This window comes from Monodon monoceros, unplaced genomic scaffold, assembly GCF_005190385.1.
Source record: "Monodon monoceros isolate NGI ecotype Baffin Bay Population unplaced genomic scaffold, NGI_Narwhal_1 Super_Scaffold_20, whole genome shotgun sequence".
NCBI lineage: Eukaryota > Metazoa > Chordata > Mammalia > Artiodactyla > Monodontidae > Monodon > Monodon monoceros.
In genome coordinates, this window is record NW_021703777.1 from 99454109 (window position 1) to 99476661 (window position 22553).

Sequence of the window (22553 nt, forward strand, 5' to 3'; positions counted from 1 at the left end):
AGATATACTGTGCACTGTTTGTGTATTGTCTGTACATTGTTGCTTTATGCGTAGAAAGACTTGTTCACCCCCTGTGGGGAGGGGCAGTTTTGCCTCCAAGGGGCGTTTGTGGTTGTCAGGACTGTGCTCGCGCTGGGAGCTGCAGCCAGGATCGCTGCTGGTCAGGGAGTGTCAGTGGTGGGGGGCTGGGAACACCTGCTTCCCCTCCCATTACCCAGACGCTCCCCACTGAGAAGAGGAAAAGGGTCTGGTTGACCAGGATCCAGCTGGGTTTCTCGGTGGCCCTGTGGGTGATCTCGGCCCGGGTTTCCCATCTTCTGGTCTGAGGTACCTGTGGGAGCAGAGCTCCTGGATTTGGCTCAGAACGCATGTTCTTTCTCCCCAGATGCGCACCGGCTCCACCACGTGAGCAGCCTGGCCTGGCTGGACGAGCACACGCTGGTCACGACCTCCCACGACGCCTCTGTCAAAGAGTGGACAATCGCCTACTGAGGAGCCCTCCTCGGGACCAACGGAATCAGGGACTTGGGTTGAACGCAGCTCCACAGTCACTTCTGTGTCCCGCCCTTGCCCCGCCCCCACCCTGCCCCTGGGGGAGGGGCCTCACCTCGTGCCCGCCCTCGGCCCCGCCCCCTGGGAGGACCCTGCCTCCTGCCCGCCTGCCCCGCTCGCAGGGTGATGCTGTCTGTACAAGTCCTTCTGAAAGCTTTAGACGGTGACAGTTTGCACATGGAAAATAAAGTGAGCACTTCAATCACGTGTGGCGCGTGACTCAAACCCACCGCCTGCCCGCGCAGAACATTCCAGAGGCAGAGCCTCCAAAGCACACAGACCCGCCTGTGGCTCCGGGGGGGTTGAATCCCCTCCCACTCCCCACCTGCGGGTCCTTCCTGGCCGGCAGGGCGGATGCTGTAGAGCAAGTGGCGCTCGTTCAGGGCCAATGGGCGCACATGGAACCCGTGTTTCACTGTCAGTTTCTGTGCTTGATTTTGAGAATGGAATCGTGGGGATTTTTTTTTTTTTTTAATGTATCTTAACTGATGTCTCTCAGTGTTTACGGCGCTGCCTCTAGGCTGTTAGATCCCTAGTTAGCAGGACGGGGAGGCATCCTGGTCACCGGTTCACTCTCGTGCTTTGATGTTTTCCTGTCTTTCTATCCCCCTCTGTTCCCAAGAGCAAAGATTAATTTAAAGGCAAAGATGGAGTCACTGTAAACTAACCTGTCATTTACACCTTCCTTTTCTTTTCCAGTGCAGAAATTAAAATAAGTATAAAGCACGGTGATTTGGAGTTTCTTTGCGAATGTCGGAATCACTGGTAAAATGCTGGCACTTGTGAAAACACTTTGAGCGCTTTAAGAGTTTAGATGGAGAAATAATTAAATACCTTTTCTCTTCATTGTGGGTCGCTGACTTTGTGTGACAGGGACACGTGGGGGCAGGGGACTGGGAAGCTGCTTGGAACCCCATGGCTTGGGTATCTCACCAGGCTGCAGCCTCAGGGGATGGTTCGGGAAGGCATGGGACCTAGGGATCCCCTCCCATCCTGACTCCCCAATCACTGTGTGACCTGGGCCATCACACTTCTCTGCGCCTAGATTTGTGAACAGAAAGCGCTGGACCAGGTGAGATTGATCCATCCTGCCTGATTCTCAAGTCCTGTGGCAGTTAGTGACTTTTCTGGTACTGCCTTCGAAAATAAGGAATAGTATGCATTCCGATGTTGAAAAAAACTAAATTCCCAAGCATTCAAATTAATAATGGTAAGACTGGGCTTCCCTGGTGGCGCAGTGGTTGAGAGTCCGCCTGCCGATGCTGGGAAAACGGGTTCATGCCCCAGTTTGGGAAGATCCCACATGCCGCGGAGCGGCTGGGCCCGTGAGCCATGGCCGCTGAGCCTGCGCGTCCGGAGCCTGTGCTCCGCAACGGGAGAGGCCACAACAGTGAGAGGCCCGCGTACCGCCAAAAAAAAAAAAAAAAAAGACTATCTTATTCTTGGCTAGAAAGATAACATCATAAAGATGTCTATAAATTTGCAGTCCCGATAAAAATTTTCCCCCTTCTGTTCTCTTATTGCCTCTACAGTTCATATATAAAAAGAAGCTAAAAATGGAAAAGAAGTTGGGGCCACCACAGGACACAAAGTACAGGACTGTGCTTTGTGTCCTGTGTGTGTTTGGACTGGGGCCAGGTACCTTTCACATCAGTGGGGAAATAGCTATTCAGTAAACTGTGGAGAAAACTGGTTAACAATCTGAAAAAGTAGGATTACTTGTTTTGTCCTTACACCAGATGCAAGATCTAAAAGTAGATCCAAGTTTTGAAATTTAAATCATGGAGTTTAAGAGTGCTGGAAGAAAACATGCAACCTTGTATAGTCATACAAACCTGAGTGTTTCTAAAAATGACAAAAATGGTCAAGGAGAAAATATTGGTACATTTGACTTTTTTTTTTAATTTATTTATTTTTGGCTGCATTGGGTCTTCATTGCTGCGTGCAGGCTTTCTCTAGTTGCAGCAAGCGGGGCTGCTCTTCATTGCTGTGCACAGGCTTCTCATTGCAGTGGCTTCTCTTGTTGCGGAGCACAGGCTCTAGAGCGCAGGCTCAGTAGTTGTGGCGCATGGGCTTAGTTGCTCCACGGCGTGTGGGATCTTCCCGGACCTGGGATCGAACCCGTGTCCCCTGCGTTGGCAGGTGGATTCTTAACCACTGCACCACCAGGGAAGTCCCTGGCTGTAAATCTACATTGAAGGAGGAAAAAAAAAACACCATAAAATGTTAAAATATGGCAAATGACACCAATACCTTCAACACGTGCCAGACAAGAAGATACGTAAGTATGTTTGATGCTTGGTGTAATTTTTTAAATGGGAATTATATGTTTACCATGGGAAAATTTTCCAAATATATGACCAGAAACTCAGAATAATGCATATAGACTGACCACAGTTATGAAAAAGACACTAGGATCAGAATTTAAAAGTGTTGGGGGCTTCCCTGGTGGCACAGTGGTTGGGAGTCCGCCTGCCGATGCAGGGGACACGGGTTCGTGCCCCGGTCCAGGAAGATCCCACGTGCCGCGGAGCGGCTGGGCCCGTGAGCCATGGCCGCTGAGCCTGCGCATCTGGAGCCTGTGCTCCGCACGGGAGAGGCCACAGCAGTGAGAGGCCCGCTTACCGCAAAAAAAAAAACATGGGAGGGGTGAGGAGGGTGCTCACCAGCCAGCCCTAGGGCTGCCTCCGTCCCTCAGTCCCTTCACTCATAGACTAGAGTTTTTTACAGAAGAGCTTGAGTACACCCAACACGCCATTCATTTCAAGGAGGGAGGCATTTATACTCAAAAGCCTTAACAAGAAAACAATGTGGAAATAAAGAAGCCACTTCTCTCTATCTTTGGAGAGAGAACGCAGCCTTTGTGAGCTAACAGTTTGCCGGTGATCTGTGCTCACAGCCCAAGCCCCAGGTCACATTCCTTGTTTGGGGAGTGGGGGGCAGGAAAGCTGCGCCCACAGGGGTGACCCAGCTGGGACCTGCCCTCCACACAAAGCAGGGGTGATAGCTTTGTGCACCAGTGTCATTTCCTCACTGGTGCAGGCCAGCTCTGGTAGTCTGGGAGAGTTACGAGGATCCCAGGACCTTGCCAGGCTGCCTGGAACCGTGCTTGATCTGAAATCGATCAGCAATGCCTGGCAAGGACCCACACCTGGAGGGGCGGCACACATCTATCCTGCTCAGTTTGCCAGCTCAGGGCTGAGCACAGACTTGTACTTGCCCTAGAGAGGCAATGTGGGGAGAAAGCTGAACTAAGTCAGCGATCTAGGATTCTGTCCCAGCTCTGCTACTTTATGGTGTGACCTCGCGGCAAGTCACCATCCTCTCCAAGCCTTCCTCTTTGTTGGTGAGATGAAGTTCAATTAGAAGAATGTTGACTCCTATGGGCCTCTTTGGGAGCACTGCCTTTCTTAAACAACCATGTCGATAACATGCATCTGAACAGTTTGGTCAATTTTTGAACAGTGCGTCTGTGTGCATCCCTGTGCTGAATATGAGGATGTGCTAGAATGGAGTTCCCTGCTACAAAAGATTGTTTCCAAGTTTACTGCTGACCACTGGTCACTGCATTAACATTGTTGTATTGATCACCAAACCAACCAACAGTTGGGTATGAAAATACTTCTCCAAGTGATTCCTGTGCTGGAAAAAGCATGTCTTGGGTCCTGCTGTATATGATTGTACCCAGTGTGTGTGTGTGACCCTAAGCCTGTTACAGCTTCACGTCACGTACCTGGACCTCTGAGGCCTGGGTACCCCCCCACCTTGTGATATAAACCAGTGCAGTGACCTATGGTTTCTTGACAGTCTTGAAAATTATTAGAGACCCCAAAGAGCTTTTGATTATGTGGATTATATGTATCGATATATACTGGACTAGAAATTGAACACTAAGGAAAAAATAGTTATTAATGTATGTATCTAAAACTAACAATTATAAACCCATTCCATGTTAGCACACCTTTAAGAAAAATAATTATATTTTCCAAAACCTGAAAATAAAAATAGTAGAAGAATGACATTGTTTTTTATTTTGGAAAATGTCTTTAAGGTCTGGCTTCTCCAATCTACAAAATACATCTTTTAGTTGAAGTCTATGAAGAAAACGTGGCCTTGCACTGATACACAGTTGGAAAAGGGACAAGTATTTGAATAGCGTTTTCAGAAAATTGCAGATATTCCTCTTTGACACCATACCAAAACTCGACAAGTGGAAATTTCTTAAAGGTTATCTTCAGGGTGGAATCTGAAACCATTGTCAATGAACTTTTTGTACTTTGTTATTTTAAAATCCACTCTGAATGCATCTTTGATTCGTGCATAATTTTGCAACATTCTTTAACTATTTGAAAAATACTGGTCCATGACTTGTGCAGAGCTTTCCAATGTTAACACATTTTGTACAATATCAAAAAATCATATTTGTTCAGATCATCGCCAGCCTTATCAGAAACATCATTAACTATTGGGAAGGAAGCTGTCCGGCTCAGGGAACTTAAGAATTCCAAATGAATAACCTAGGTCCTTGGGTGTGTCTGTTCCCTGGGGTCCTCCCATAATCTCCTGTCTTGTTGTCTTGGTTGAGGTCGAGTGGCTTCTGCATTTTGGTCTCACCTTCCAATAGGAAGAGGCACACAGGTGGTCTTTAGGGCCTGCACACCCATAATTTCTACTCCCATTTTAGGGGGACACAGTCATCTGACTACACCTACCTGCAGGGACCGGGATGGCTGGAGTAGGGGGTGGGGGCTGGGAAATGTAGCACCCCGTGCCCAGCCACTCAGTGCCATCCCTGGATCTCCTCCCTGCTGGGCAGTTTCCTTCACTGTGTCCCACTACGTGATTTGGAGGAAGGAATGCTGGACCAGAAGTAAGGATGCCCAAATTCCACACCTTTCTCTCACGTATCAGCTGGGCAACTTTCCCCTCAAACAAATCACCTCCCTGGCTCTCAGTTTCTCCATTTGCTCATTCATTTCTTTATTCAAATAAAGTTGATGTTTTTTGAGCATTGTGTCTGGTACTGTGTTAGGGGCTGGGGGAAGAAAAGGATTAAGAAGAAGAATATCAACTACTACTATTTATTGGGGATGATGAAAAGGGCAGGCAATGTGCTATTCACCAGATAAAATACAGAAGACCCAGTTACAACTGAATCTCAGATAAGCAGCAAATCATTTTTTAATACAAGTATATCCCAAATATTGTGTGGACATACTTACACTAAAAAAGTATTCATTGTCGATCTGAAATTTAAATGTAACTGGACATCCTGTACTTTTTTGCTACGTATGTTGTTATTTTGCTTAATTCTCACAATAGTCCTATGTGGTGTGTGGGTGTTATCCCCACATAACAGATGCTGCAACCGAGAATTATCAGCTGGGTAGTTTGGGGCAAATGATTGAACTCCTGCAGAGAGGAGAATATAGACTTGAAATTGGATCTGCCTGGAAATTCTTTAATATGTGAGAGTGCAGAGTGAAGACCAAAGAGTAGAAGACACGGGGAGACTAACTGCGGGTCTACAGTGGGATGGGCTGCCTTCGAAGCAGTGAGCTGCCTGTTCCTCTTTGTGTGCTGGAAATGGACGGCAGCTCAAAGGGTTAATTGAAGATACTTGAATGAAGGGCTATTTGGAGAGGTGTGAGTGGGGTTAAGGAGATCATGAAGGGGTGGTGAAGCACCCAGGAACTCACTCAGCAGGATGCTGGGCCTGAGGGCACATGGGGAGGCACTAGTACCAGTTCACAAAGAGAGCGGCAGTCAAGAATGGGAGTGGGGTACTCTTGGTGCCTCCCATTGGCTAAACCCAACAGGAGCCAGAGGGCCTGGTTCCTCCCCTCCCCGGCTCTGTGACTGTCCCCCTTAGCAACAGCTTTCAGATGCTTAGATAGGACAGAGCAATCAGGGAGTAACAGGGGGCAGTCCTGTGTACGCCTCCAGGAAACCATCACTGTCCCAGCTCCCACCCATTGGCTCTGCCATCTTTAAATTGTGTCTTTCATTCTCATGCTGTTGCCTCATATTCTTTTAGGCAGCTCTCCCTCCAATGTCATATCTGCATTCCAGGAAGGATACTAAAGAAGAAAGATGGAGGAGGAAGAGGTTGTCCTTGTATCAGGGAAGCAAGACTTCCTAGAATGACGGCTGCCTTCCAGTTGGGTCTCATGAACCAGAATTGGGCCACTGCTCCGTGTAAGGAAAGCTGGGGAACGTGTGTCTTAGTGGGACACTTGGTCGCCCTGAGCAAAACTGACAGAGCCATTTTGTGCTTCACCAAATATGGGTTGGTCCCTACGTTTCCAGTCTCCTTGCAGTTCATTTGGGGCCCTGTGGCCAGGAGGGGGAGTGTGGGCACTTCAGGCAGAGACCGTTCAGTGTTCATCCTCCATCTCTATTTCCCAGCACTGACCTTGGCAGCCACATATTCCAGAAAGGCTTGTCTTAGATGGTGGAAGACCACCGGACTTGCAGCAGACTGTGCTATGAACAAGAAGTAAACTTTTATTCCACCCACTAAGATGTCATTTTTTGTTACCACAACACAGTTTATCCTAAGCTGACTTCTCAGAAAGAAAAAAGAATGGGATGCATATTGGGGCTATTAGCAGTGTCTATGACACTGTGAGTCAGTTTCCACATCAGTAAAATGGGGATACTAATGGTACACATCTCATAGGGCTACTCATGAGCTACTCCAGGGAAAGCCCTAAGTCAGTGCTTAGCCCACAGTAAACGCAATAAATATGAGACATTATTGTAGATACAGAAGGCAGTTAGCAAACTATAAATGGCACTTATTGTTGTGAATGCAGGACACAAAATTAATATCCAATTAATGATAATATACAACACATAGTGACCTGTGCCCCAGGAGGAGCCCACGTGAAGTCCAGGGGGAATTCGAGGAGGAAAATCAGGGTGGGCTTCCTGGAGCAGGTGGTCCCTTGAGGCTGTGGAGGATGCTTTCAGAAAGCACAACAGGACTCAGGACGTGACATTCCTGGAAAATATCCAAGGCGGGGCTTAATATCATCCAATGTTCTTCCTTGGATTCATTCCTTCCTTTTGTCTATGGAGGTAAGCTATTATAAACTTCACAGTCTTTTTTTTTTTTTTTTTTTTTTCAGTCTTTTTTTTTTTAATTTTTATTGAAACATAGCTGATTTACAATGTTGTGTTAGTTTCAGGTGTACAACAAAGTGATTCAGTTATACATAAATATATATATATATAATTCTTTTCAATTATAGTTTATTACAAAATATTGAATATATTGGGTGGGCCAAAAGTTTCGTTCGTTTTTTTCCATAAGATGGTTCTAGGAGTGCTTAGTTGTCTTTAACTTCATCTGAAACAATTTTGTTAGATTGTATGTGACAGCTGTCATATCAGCATGCATTTAAAAAACATCAAAATTGGTGAATTTTTGTGTAACCATTTTAATATTGAAGATGGAAGAAAAAAAGCAACATTTTCGGCATATTATGCTTTATTATTTCAAGAAAGGTAAAAACGCAACTGAAACGCACAATAAGATTTGTGCAGTGTATGGAGAAGGTGCTGTGGCTGATTGAATGTGTCAGAAGTGGTTTGCGAAGTTCCGTGCCAGAGATTTCTCGCTGGACGATGCTCCAACCAGTTAAAGATGATAGTGATCAAATCGAGACATTAACTGAGAACAATCAACGTTATACCACATGGGAGAGAGCCGACATACTCAAAATATCCAAATCAAGTGTTGAAAATCACTTGCACCAGCTTGGTTATGTGAATCGCTTTGATGTTTGGGTTCCACGTTAGTTAAGAGACAAAAACTTTCTTGACCATATTTCCGCATGCGATTCTCTACTGAGACGTAATGAAAATGTTCTGTTTTTAAAACAAATTGTGATGGGCAATGAAAAGTGGATACTGTACAACAATGAGGAATGGAAGAGATCATGGGGCAAGCAAAATGAACCACCAGCAACCACACCAAAGGCCGGTCTTCATCCAGAGAAGGTGATGTTTTGTATATGGTGGGATTGGAAGGGAATCCTCCATTATGAGCTCCTTCCAGAAAACCAAATGATTAATTCCAACAAGTACTGCTCTCAATTAGACCAACTGATAGCAGCACTCGATGGAAAGCGTCCAGAATTAGTCATCAGAAAACGCATAATCTTCCATCAGGATAACGCAAGACCACATGTTTCCTTGATGACCAAGCAAAAACTGTTACAGTTTGGCTGGGAAGTTCTGATTCATCCACCATCTTCCCCAGACACTGCACCTCTGGATTTCCATTTATTTCGGTCTTTACAAAATTCTCTTAATGGAAAAAATTTCAATTCCCTGCAAGACTGTAAAAGGCATCTGGAACAGTTCTTTGCTCAAAAAGATAAGAAGTTTTGGGAAGATGGCATTATGAAGTTGCCTGAAAAATGGCAGAAGGTAGTGGAACAAAAGGGTGAATACATTGTTCAATAAAGTTCTTCGTGAAAATGAAAAATGTGTCCTTTATCTTTACTAAAAAACAGAAGGCACTTTTTGGCCCACCCAATAATTCCCTATGCTATACAGTAGGTCTTTGCTGGTTATCTATTTTATATATAGTAGTGTGCATATTTTAATCCCAAACTCCTAATTTATCCCTCTCCCTACCCCTTTCCTCTTTGGTAACCATAAATTTCTCTTCTATGTGAGTCTACTTCTGTTCTGTAAATAAGTTCATTTGTATCATTTTTTTAAATTCCACATCTAAGTGATATCATATGATGTTTGTCTTTCTCTGTCTGACTCACTTCACTTAGTTTGACAATCTCTAGGTCCATCCATGCTGCTGTAAATGACATTTCATTCTTTTTTATGGCTGAGTAGTATTCCATTGTGTATATATACCACATAGTCTTTTTTTAATTTAATTTAGTTTTATACAGCAGGTTCTTATTAGTTATTTATTTTATACATATTAGTGTATTTACGTCAATCCCAGTCTCCCAATTCATCCCACCACATCTTCTTTATCCATTCAACAGCCGATGGACATTTAGGTTGTTTCCATGTCTTGACTATTGTAAATAGTGCTGTAATGAATACTGGGGTGCATGTATCTTTTTGAATTATAGTTTTTTCCAGATATATGCCCAGGAGTGAGACTACTGGATCATATGGTAGCTCTATTTTTAGTTTTTTAAGGAACCCCTATACTGTTCTCCATAGTGGCTGTACCAATTTACATTCCCACCAACAGTGTAGGAGGGTTCCCTTTTCTCCACACCCTCTCTAGCATTTATTATTTGTAGACTTTTTGATGATGGCCATTCTGACTGGTGTGAGGTGATACCTCATTGTGGTTTTGATTTACATTTCTCTAATAATTAGCTATGTTGAACATCTTTTCATGTGTCTGTTGACCATCTGTATGTCTTCTCTGGAGAAATGTCTACTTAGATTTTCTGGCCAACTTTTGATTGGGTTGTTTGTTTTTTTGATATCGAGTAGGATGAGCTGTTTGTATATTTTGGAAATTTATCCCTTGTCGGTTGCATCGTCTGCATAAGCTTCATAATCTTTACTATTAAAATCCCTGGGGTTTTTTTCTATTGTTGCCTTAAGTCCTAGGTTTCCGTGAGTCTGCTGTTTTCTGAGATATCCCTAGCTATCATAATCCTGTCTAAAATCAGGGGCCATTGGCATCCAATTAGCAGCCACCAGGAAGCAGAATCTGAGGGAAGATAAGAAGTTGTTTTCATAGGTTTATTGAAAGACAAGGTACTTAGGGGTGCAGAGCTTAGAAAATCTTTTTAGGTAATGATGCAAGTTAAAGTGTTAGCAACAATATAGTACGTGCCTTTCACTTGTTGAGGGTCCCTTTTTATTTTGAAAGAGCTAGGGTTTTGTTGTTACGTAGAAGTGCTTACAACTCCATGATCCTAATAGCTTAATTCCCTTAAAAAGAACATGAATCAGGTATTCGGCTTTTTCATTCATTCATTCAAAGTCCACTCAACCTTTTATTCGCTCATTTATTTGACTGACTATTCATCAATCATCTGTTAGGTACCAGGCAACACACTCAGCCTTGAGATCAGACAGACGTGGTTTGTCTTGTTTCTCTCCATTTACAGAGTGTGCGGGGGAGAGTTTAGACAAATGAATCCAGGGCAGGAGGGTTGTGGTAGAGGATGCTCAGAGTGTCATGGGTGTCTAAATAAGGGACGTGAGATCCAGCCTGGGGTGGGTGGGGATTCTAGCCCACCCCTCCGGCTTTATGAGATCCTGGATGTACAGAGCCTGGTTCCTTTCCCACCACATCCCAGCCTTCTCCCATCTCGGGAGCCCTGCTGTCTCTGGTCTCTGAGCCCCTGGTTGTAGTGTTTGGCTAAGAACAGCAGAGAGCGGCTTGAGATCACATCTCGGAGGCGGGCCGACCTGCTGGAGGCACTGAAACAGGGAAGGAAAATTGTCTCCTGGCGGAGGGACCAAGGAAGCCACGCATAGTCAACACTCCAGGACAGCCCTTCTTCGGCCTCTGCCAGCAAGAAGCCCTGGTTTTTGGTCTCCTGACCTCAGAGGAGCTGGCTGGGTCTGTGTCATCCGAAAAGGACGGTTGGCCTTTGTTGTCAGATCCAACACGCTGGGCGCAGCAGGAGGAATGCCATCTCTTTCATCTCCTGCAAGCTATTCTTTGGTTAAGATCCATGGGCTGGCTATCAGAACGGAGGAAACCCCTTTGCAGTTGTTTAAAATGAGCAAAAGAGACAGTCGCTCCCCACAGGGATAACCCAAGGTCCCAAGCAGATACCTTTTCACCAGCAAATGAACGGACCTGATTCTAGCTCATGGCTGGGGTGGGAGGGGGCTCAGTTGATGAGGCAAAGTGACCTGACTTCTCACCTTCCCAACCCCATCAAACATCCCTGTTCTCAGCTTCTTTCTCTTGGGCAAAAGAGTAAATTGCAAATATTTGTCCCCAGGCAGTGCTAAGGGCTGGTATTAATTTCTCATTCTCTCCCCTTCTCCAAATCACCTAGCTGGTATCTCAATGTAAGCACGTTTGTTCGCACTTATACCCCAAGGAAAGGTGAGATAAAGGGAATATGTTTGCTCACAAAATAGGGCTTTCAACGAAGTAGTGTTTTTCAGTGTGGTCCAAGACCAGCTGCATCAGAAATTCCTTATACAAATGTGGATTACACTGTGTGGCAGTGTCTACCAAAATTAAACACATACCCACCCTGTAGCCCATCAATCCCACTCCTAAGTACATACAAGAGAATGGAGCGTGTATGTCTAACAAAAGAATGGATAGGAACATTTGAGCAGTGCTGTTCAAAAGAGCCCCAAACTGAGATCAACCCAGATGCCCACCAACAGGACAACAGAGAAGATATTGTGGCTTATCCATATTCAGCAATAAAATTCAACGAACTACCGATACAGACTCATAAACATGATGTTGAATGGAATAACCTAGACACAAAAGAGGGAGTCCTACGTGGTTCCCTTTATAGGAAGTTCAAGCACAGGCGAATCTGAGTTGACAGAAGTTGGAATAATGGTTACCTTCTGCGGAGGTGGGTAAGGGCATCTGTGGTGTTGAAACTGTCCTGTATCTTGATCTGAATAGTGATTATACAGGTATATACCTATGTATAGGTAGATAGATTGATCGATCAATCAATCAATCGATCGGTAGATAGATACCTATATGGAATTTACCTATGGTATATTACGGTTACGTACATAACATACATTCATAGGTATATACATATGAATTGAGCCCTATGCTTAAGATTTACAAACTTTACTATATGTTTCACACACACACACACACACACACACACACACACTTCCAGCCTCATTCCAGACTTACCAAATCAGAATCTCTCAGTATGGGTACGTGGGAATCTGCATTTTGTATCCCTGGTGGTGTGAATGCCCATTGAAGGTTGACTGCCAGTGATGTGGGCTGTATAGATGGTCCACAGATGGTGTTTTGTCCCCCAGAGCACACCACACTCCATTTCCCATCTGGCTTGGAATATTACAAGACTTCTGCTCTCACTAGGGAATAAGGTTGGCATGAGATTTCTCCCTTCTTAAGGTCGGGTACTAGGATCCTGTGAACAAGAGTGTCATGGTCTCTACCCCAGGCAGAAGCCACACTCTCAGGGAAATACAGACCAGCAACTCTTCTCTGCTTTTTTTAAAAAATTAAAAATTAAAACCAGCTGTTTTGGGGCTTAACTGGTGGCGCAGTGGTTGAGAATCTGCCTGCCAATGCAGGGGACACGGGTTTGAGCCCCAGTCTGGGAAGATCCCACATGCCGCGGAGCAACTAGGCCCGTGAGCCACAACTACTGAGCCTGCGTGTCTAGAGCCTGTGCTCCGCAACAAGGGAGGCCGCGATAGTGAGAGGCCCGTGCAACGCGATGAAGAGTGGCCCCCGCTTGCCGCAACTAGAGAGAGGCCTCGCACAGAAACAAAGACCCAACACAGCCATAAATAAATAAATTAAAAAATTTAAAAAAAAAAAGCTGTTTCCATCCTTCTACTTCTGAGTGGGCACATATGTATTTTAAAGGCATAATCAGTCTGTGTATGATTTTTGATTCTGTCCTCTTCTCTCCATGTGTCATAATCCCCACGTTCAGCATTATTAACAAAAACAGGCAGGTGACATTCGCCAAGTGTCTAGAATATGTAAGGCTATTTTGCTTATGTGATGTCGTTGGATCCCTAAAACAAACCTAGGAGCACACCCGAGGCTTGAAAGGATCCAGCAACTCCCTATAAGTACACAGCAAATAGGTGGTACAGCTGGGATTTGACCCTGATCTGTCCAACTCCACTGAAAAATTGCTGTTGCTTTGGTGGGAAGAGTCTACTAAGGATTCCTGTCTTGTTTTAGTTTTAACTTTCAGCCATAAGAATTTATCCTTGTCATTAAAAGTTATAAGCAAGCGTCATCTTAATATCTGCATATTATCCAAAAAGTGGATGGTTAGAGCACAATATATGTAATCATTCCACTAATATTTGTTGAATAAGGTCATCAAGAAGACATGACCACCAGCTGACCCATGAGCTGGACCCAGGCACTTGGAGGCTGTCCCCCACCACTGCCCCCTCCTCTTGCCCTTGGAATGCATGTTCCACTTGCCTTCCCCGCTCCCAAAAGTGCTCTAAGGCTACAGCCTTGAAATAGAAATGTGGAGTTGAGGCTACCCTAACTGGGTATGTGACTGACTCCAGTTAAGGCATCTTTGTAAACTTGTAAGATTCTGGCTGGCGGGTGCAGAAATCTACGGGTCTTGCAGCTGCCCAAGACAAGCCTGGTAAGTAAGTTTTCTCGCTTATCAAGCCTGATACCTACCAATCTGAGTGGTCTGCTTTGTTCTTGGGTCTTTCCCTGCCCTCCACATTTGGGGCTGGTTTCCGATTTCCATTTTTTGCCAGAGCAAATGTCTTGATCAACGTGTTTTCACATCAGTCATTGCATTGAGGATTGCTGCCTTTGGATAGATTATTAAAAACGAATAACTAGGGCTTCCCTGGTGGCGCAGTGGTTGAGAGTCCGCCTGCCAATGCAGGGGACACGGGCTCATGCCCCGGTCCGGGAGGATCCCACATGCCGCGGAGCGGCTGGGCCCATGAGCCATGGCCGCTGAGCCTGCGCGTCCGGAGCCTGTGCTCCGCAACGGGAGAGGCCATAACAGTGAGAGGCTCGCGTACCGCAAAAAAAAAAAAAAAGATGTTAAAAATGAATAACTAGAACAAAGACTATGCACACTTTTAAGACACGGGAACTATTTTGCCAAACTACTCTCCGACAACATTCTACTAATTTGTGCTCCTCTCCACAGTGAGCAAGGGCCTGTATTATTGTGTGCTTGCCAACTTTGGGTATCATAACTCAGCCTAACTCCAAAACCAACTTGGCCAATATGGCACCGAAATTCAACTGGCCTCAGTGAAGCTGATCATTTTTAATCTATTTATGATTTTTGTTTTTCCAGATATGAATTTCTTAGTCTTGGGAGTGTCAGTGTGAGCTCTTTTTACACATATTAAGAAGCTCTTTTATATTTTGCCATATTCCATATGTTTAGAAGCAGGTCACAGGTTCTATCCACGCTCAAAGGAATGAGTCACATAAGCACACGAAAGCCAGATCATGGGGCTTCCTTAAGAGTGTGTCTGCCCAGGTGGTCATATGGGTGTTCATTCAATTATTTTTAAAATTGTATATATATAGATACAATTGTGTATATATATGTGTGTGCGTGTGTGTATGTATATATTATACATAAGATATATATATAAATATGTATATAAGATTTTTTCACAATTAAACCTTTGTTTCACAATTAAAATTTTTTTTTAACTCTGAAGCAGCTTTTTTTAAATAAATTAGTTTGGATCTGAGTGTGCCCAGGCACAGTCAGGCAAAAAGCATCTCACTGCTTAGATGGCTGTATCTGAATGAGCTCTTTATTTTCACATATGATTTCCACTGAATGTTGACAATCACCAGGAACATATCTGGGTTTTGGATATGCACCAAGTTTTTGCTAAACTCCCATATTAATTCTAAGAATTTTTATTTCTATTTTCTTAGATTTTCTAGGTACACAATGGTGACATGTAGGAACGATGCCATTTTTTGTTTCCTTCTTCCCTGAGGCCGTAACCCTGATTTACATCTCCTGAAGCAAGTTCCTTAAAACTTTAACCTTCTGTGTCAGATAACTCTCAGACGGTTTGCTCCTGCCTTGGAGAAGCTGCCTAACCTCTCTGTACCTCACTTTTTCTTATTTATAAGAATCTTCTTCGTAGGACTATTGTGAAGATTCATAATGCTTACTTGTAGCACAGCATCTGTCTCAAAGCTTGATACATGTTAGACAAAGTGTGATTATTATTATATTTTAACAGGAACGTTAGAATGACAGGGAGGGGACACCCCGGTTGTTAATCCCAAGCTCGGTGGTGGAGCAGACATATATTGACATATGGCAGATGTTATGTCTCCAGGGACATCTTCTTAACCAACAGCCTCAGGTAAAACGACCATCCCAGCGGCTCGTAACTCCCTTGAAAGGAAGTGGAACTCAAACCCAACGCACTTTGCTGCAAAGCCCGTGCTCATCTCCACCGGGCGATCCAGCAGGGGGTGAGGTGGGGGATCAAATGTTCATTCAGCCCAGAGGCTCCCAGCCCTGGCTGCACACTAGGAATATCTAAGCATCTCTAATAACACATGAACGCCTGAGCCCCGCCTCAGACCAAGTGGATTGGACTTTCCAAGGGTAGCTCTGACATCGGCATCTTTTCAAGGCTCGGCAGGTGAGTGTAATGGCCAGGTCTGAAAACCACTGATGGCCCCAGTATGGCATCTATAACATTGACCTTTCAGGAGGTAGTCATGGAAGCCTGGCCCCAAATTCCAGGTGCACTTTAGTGCATCCTCCCCTGCTTCGCTGTGAATTAATTCATCCACTGATGCCTGTTATGATTAATTTTAGGTGTCAACTTGGCTGGACAACAGTGCCCAGGTATTTGGTCAAACATCATTCTGGATTTTTCTGTGAAGGTGCTTTTTCGGGTGAGACTAACATTTAAATCACTGGACTTCAAGTAAAGCATTACTCTCTATAATGTGGGTGGACCTTAAGAAAAAAAAGACTGACCTCCTCTGAGCCAGAGGGAATTCTGAAGCAGACTGCCTTTGGACTTGGACGGCAAATCTGCCCTGGTCTCCAGCCTGCCCTTTGGATTTGGACTTACACCTCCATGAATTACATGGGTCAGGTCCCGCTATAGACACACACATCCTAATGGTTCTGTTTTACCGGAGAACACTGATACACTGCCATAATGAAAACTGGCCTCCTGTTCAACACAATCATAAATAAAGTATCCCATTCCCACTCTTCTTTGTAAAACCATGACTGGAGAATGAGTGTTATGGAAGCACAGGATTTTCAGTCTAAGGGAGAATAATACAGTTTGCTTGGCCCAACCGAAATAGAGGCACAGAGATGGAAATAGCCCTGGGGTGGTTTTGCTCCTCAAGAGACATTTAGGATTGTCTGAAGACATTTTTGGTGGTCACAGTGGGGTGGGAGTGAGGGACTGGAGATGGGGGTGCAAGGTTGCTATTGGCATCGAGTGAGCAGAGGGGCAGGGATGCTGCTAAACATCCTACAATGCACAGAATTATCCAGCCTAAAAGACAATAGCACCAAGGTTGAGAAACCCTGGGTTAGAATGGCAAAACACTTAGTCATTAAGGAAATTAACTTTTCACCCTGTGGAAGGTGGAGGGTTGCACTCAAATCAGGAAGGAGCCCTAATCTGATTGACAGACTGGAAAAACAGGCTGGGGGAATTATTACTGAAAATCCTACAGCACATCAGGGAAATTCTGAAAAGGTCAGCTCTACCTGGGACGTAGGATGGAGAGGCCAGCCAGTGGGAACTTCCTGGGCATGATGTGTGGCTTGAATTATGTTCCTAAGTGGCCGTGAACTCGGGTCTCATTTTGGGGAGTTCTGGCACCGGGTCTTAGCGCGAGACTAGAGGTGGTGAGTAGCTGCCTTGTGTTCTGGGACTGTAGCTGCTGTTGCTGTCCTAAGTATCAGAAAGTATAAACTTTCTGGGGGAGCTCAGTGGGGAGAGCTAAGATGCCAGACTTCTGGTCTTCTCTCTGCCAAGAATGACCTTTTGTACTGACTCTAAGATGCGCATGACCTCATATTTTAACTTCTCAGAACTTGGAATACATCCAGGTGGCAGCAGCTGTGTGTGACGCTCAACACAGTGCCAAACGCAGTCAACCCTCCGTAAGGGCTTATTAAAGAGTTCATGAATAAGTGGAAAAAGCGAATGAGGTGGTAATGAATAAATGGCATTTTGGTTCCCTCATCTATAAAACGGGGATGTTAAAACATTGAAGGTAGCTGTGTGAATCCAGTAACATGGATGACACAGTAACGTCATTGCAAAAGGTTAAGTGTCCTTTAAAAACTCCAGATGTTCTACTCTCTTGTGTGTGTTACATCCCAGAGGATGTTTCCAGGATGACGTTAAAAAACAAAGAAAAACAGAAAGGTAGGGCTGCACTGAGATGAATGTATATTAACCTCAGGGAAAGAAACACGCATGTGACTGAAGACACAGAAGCATGGTTAAGGGCATGTGAATATCCAGTTAAGCATTTGAATTTACGGCCAGTTCCCCACAAGGCAAGTGCCACGCGGCTACCTTTAATCAAACCCATGAATCCCCTGAGTATATGATTAGAGGAGGACACAGAAGAGAGGGTGAGAGCTGCTCTGTTCCATCAGACAGTGTTGGTGGATCTGGGTCAGCCCTGGGCACCCAATCCTAAAACAGACCCAGAGAAATTACACGGACCCGTCAGTAGAGGGACTTCTGATCCTGTTCACTTATTCATTTCTTCATTAACTCATTCAGCAAATAGCTATGAGTTCTATATTTCCTGTGGCCGCCGTAACAAATTACCATGAACTCAGTGGCTTAAACACCAACTGATTCTTTTTTAACTTATTTATTTTTATTTATTTATTTTTGGCTGTGTTGGGTCTTTGTTGCTGCATGCGGGTTTTTCTCTAGTTGCGGTGAGCAGGGGCTTCTCTTTGTTGCGATGCGCGGGCTTCTCATTGCGGTGGCTTCTCTTGTTGTGGAGCACGGGCCCTAGAGCGCAGGCTCAGTAGTTGCGGTGCACAGGCTTAGTTTCTCTGCAGCATGTGGGATCTTCCTGGACCAGGGCTCGAACCAGTGTCCCCTGCATCGGCAGGCAGACTCTCAACAACTGCGCCACCAGGGAAGCCCTCTTCTTATTTTAAGGTCAGTTTATTAGCAACCTTAATTCCATCTGCAACCTTAAATCCCCTGCGCCTTGTGACCTAACATAGTCCCAGATTCCCGGGATTCACAAGGGGATATCACTGGTGGGGAGAGAATTATGGTGCGTCCCACAAGTTGCTAGGCTGGGCTTGGTACTCTGCTAAGCAAAACTGGGATAAATCAGAGGTGTTCTCTTTCTTCATAGGCTGTGTACATCCTAGAGAGGAAGACAGATATAAAAAAAGTAGTAATACATACCAGTAGCAGTAAGTGATAAAGAAAACATAGTGTGGCCCAGGGATGGAGAATTAATGAGCATAGTGCCAAGTTTCCACTGGCATGTCACAGAAAGCTTCTCTGAAAAGGAAACATCTGAAGACCTGAGTGTTGAGGAGGAAGCTCCAATCTGGAGCCAAGTTTCAGGCAGAGGGAAAAGCAGATGCCAAAGCCCTGAGGCACGTTCAAGGAATTGGGAGAAGCCAGCGGTGCTGCTGGAGCGAGACAGAAATGGGAAGAGCAGAGGAAGATTAGGGTGATGACAGTGGCAGGGGTCGCATCATTGGAACATTGTAGATGTCTGGGTTTAATTCTAAGGAAAATGGGAAACCACGGGAGGCTTTTAGGAAGAGTAACAGCACGCTCTGATTGACATTTACAATGATCAACCTTATTGTTAAGTGCAACTGGATTGCAGGGGATGAAGGGTGAGGCACAGAGAGCTGCTGGGGAGATATTGCAGAGATGCGGGCCAGAGGTGGCGATGGCCGGCCGAGGGTGAAGTGATGAAAACGGGCAGCTGTGGGGTCTGTTTTCATAGTAGAGCACGTAGGATAGATCAGGTGTCAGGTGAGAGCGTTAACAAGGGATCAAGGAGGGTTAGACTTTTGGCCTGAGCCACTGTGGGTCCGTATGCACCGCTGACTGTGATGGTGAGGCTGGAAGGAGAATGGGTCTGGGGTGAGAAAAACGAATGACTTCTTTTTTGGCCACAAGGCCTCCTTAAAGGAAGCGTCTAGTTATCTGGGTGAAGAGGTCCTTTGGGTCAGGGGTTCATAGCGCTCTCTTCAAACGCTTGAATGCCTGTCGTGGGGATTAGAGGTTGCCTTGATTCTCTATGCCCTTAGATGCCAAAGACCAAGCCCAGTGAAGGACAGCTAGAGAAGCAGATTTCAGCTCACCTGGACGTCTCATCACGGACGTGGTACAAGCTGTGGGATCCGAGGGACGAGCACACAGCCCTGACTCTGCTGTCACTAGCAGTGCAATTGGGACAAGTTATTTAAGCTGCTTGAGACTCCATTTTAATATCTCTTAAAAGGTAGAGGTAATGCTGCTTTAACACTAACAATCATAGCAAACGCTTACACCAAGTTTTACCACGGAAGGCCCTATTCTAACAGCTTCCCAGGTATCAACTCATTTGCCCGTCACAGCAGCCTGGTGACCGAGATGCTGCTGTTGTTGCAGAGGAGCCTCCAGAAGCTGAACTTGCTCAGGGTCACAGAGCAAGTAAGGGATACGTCATGGTACACTGTACAATTTCTACAAGATACAGAATGGAATATGCCTATCATTACCAAGACCTATCAAAAATGTTCACCAAAACACAGCATGTATGATTTTTAATTGTTTTGGGGGTGGTGCAATGCCATGCAGTTTTAGGATCCAATTTCAACACGATCCCAACCGTCTGAAATTGTGGATGGAAACTAACAAGTCAGTGTATAACGAGAATCAGTGGCAAAGCGGTTCTGCATTTAGATTTTATATTTATTTATTTATCTATTATTTTTGGCTGTGTCAGGTCTTAGCTGCGGCACGTGGGATCTTTCATTGAGGCACATAGGCTTCTCTCTAGTTGTGGCACACGGGCTTAGTTGCTCCCAGGCACGTGGGATCTTAGTTCCCCGACCAGGGAACCTGCGTCATCTGCATTGGAAGGTGGATTATTTATTTATTTATTTACTTTTGGCTGCATTGGGTCTTCGTTACAGCGTGCGGGCTTTATCTAGTTGCAGCGCACAGGGGCTAATCTTCTTGTGGTGTGCGGGCTTCTCATTTCAGTGGCTTCTCTTGTTGTGGAGCACAGGCTCTAGGCACAAGGCCGTTAGTAGTTGTGGCATGTGGGCTCAGTAGTTGTGGCTCGAGGGCTCTAGAGCGCAGGCTCAGTAGTTGTGGTGCACGGGCTTAGTTGCTCCGCAGCATGTGGGATCTTCCCGGACCAGGGATCAAACCCGTGTCCCCTTCATTGGCAGGCGGATTCTTAACCATTGGGCCACCAGGGAGGTCTGGAAGGTGGATTCTTAACTGCTGAATCACCAGGGAAGTCCATGCATTTAGATTTTAGAATCAGTCCACAGATTCTCTCAGACCACATGTGGAATGTTTTGTTCCATTCCGAGGGCTTCTCTGATGAGAGGCAACCTGAAAAGCTGAAACTCACTCAGAGGAGCTGAAATCCATTCAGTGATCTGATAAATTTGATCACGTCAAAATGGAGGATGTCTTTTGAATGAAAGGACATGCAGGGCAAATTCATGGATGACAGATCGGAAGAAAGTGCTTGTAATGTCTAAAACTGATATGGGGGCTTCCCTGGTGGCGCAGTGGTTGAGAGTCCGCCTGCCGATGCAGGGGACACGAGTTCGTGCCCCGGTCCGGGAAGATCCCACATGCCGCGGAGCGGCTGGGCCCGTGAGCCATGGCCGCTGAGCCTGCGCGTCGGGAGCCTGTGCTCTGCAATGGGAGAGGCCACAACAGTGAGAGGCCCGCGTGCTACACACACAAAAAAAAAACCTGACATGGGATTAAATCTAGGATGCAAAGGGACTTCTGAAAATCACCAAGAAGTCAATGGACCTATGGCAAAGGATATTAACCAGCAAATCGCAAATGCAGAAATGGGAAGCCTGAGCAAGTCTTTGGAGAGATTCCGGTGACACTGATTCCCAGAGGCTCGTCCGTGAAACCAACATGCCTGTTAGACGGGCTGCATCCAGAGAGCTGGTGATTCACTCATCAAGTGGAGGCTCTCGTGCGTGAAGCACGGCTCTAGGTGTTTGGGGTAGAGTTGTCCCAGCTCTTGTGGCAATGACAATTCAGCAGGTGATGCCCCATGTTGGTGAGGATGCAGGCCTGAGGACCAACCCCACTGGAGGTGGGGATGTGGCTGGGGGAAACTTCTGGTGCAAACGTTCTCAAATTAAGTACACTCATTATCTAGGACAAACTCACGCAGGTCCATGAGAGGACACGTATGAGAACCCTGGCTGCTGTGCTGGAAGAGCTGAAGGCCATCTGGGTCTCCATCCCTTGGGTAATGCTTTATATATGTCATTAATTTCCCATCAGTCCAGGGAAACTGGTACTATTTTCCCCGTTTTACGGATGAATGGACTGAAGGTTGTGAGATTAAGTAACCTGGTCAAGGTCATACTGAGGTTCCAATTCCAATTCTGTCAGACCCCTAAATCAGTATATTTGTCCGCTAGACCACCCCCTTCCTGACAAGAAATAAGAGGTGGAACTGAAATTCCTTCTTTCCTGTCACCATTGCTGTTCCTTCCATCTTGTATCCTTTCCTTCTTTCTTTCTAGATAAAAGCAAGAGAAAACATAGACATTGTAGAAAAAGAGGTCTGCTGGAAGTTAGGGTGAAGGAGTCACTTTGACCTCCTAGAATTCTGACTTCAGTTAAGATTCTCACTCAACCTCCTATGATGCTTCAAGTAACAAAAATTCTTAAAAGAAAAATAACGACTAACATATACTAAGCCCACGTGCCAGGCTCTGTTCTAAGGACTTTACATGTCTGTGTCAGTGCATCCTCATGGCGACCCCATGAAGCAAGTAGGATGTTTATCGTCTCCACTTTACAAAACCAGAGAGGTTCAGTAACTTGCCCAAGGTCACACAGCTGGGCTATAAACCCAGGCTGCCTGAATCTGGGCGCCACACTTCTAGCCACCTGAACTTTGTCTGGGAGGCTGTGCAGTGACCCGGGGCTGCTAGCCTGGTTTGGCTCCCTGATAACTGCATTTTGGATGGATCATTCAACCATTCTTGGCCTCGGTTTTCTCATTATAAAATGTGAGTAAAAATAGCATTCCCCTCCTAAGGTTGTTGTGAGACATAATA

At 45.5% G+C, this 22553-nt stretch overlaps 1 protein-coding gene across 1 annotated transcript in view; it reads left to right on the forward strand.

Annotated features, from left to right (window-relative positions):
- Window positions 1-1255, forward strand: part of WDR1 (WD repeat domain 1) — a 40290-nt gene extending 39035 nt beyond the window's left edge. The window contains exon 15 of the mRNA XM_029234959.1: window positions 386-1255. Coding sequence (XP_029090792.1) covers window positions 386-492 — 107 coding nt within the window. The 3' untranslated portion in view covers window positions 493-1255. The remainder of the gene's footprint in view (window positions 1-385) is intronic.
- Window positions 1256-22553: the final 21298 nt, after the last annotated feature.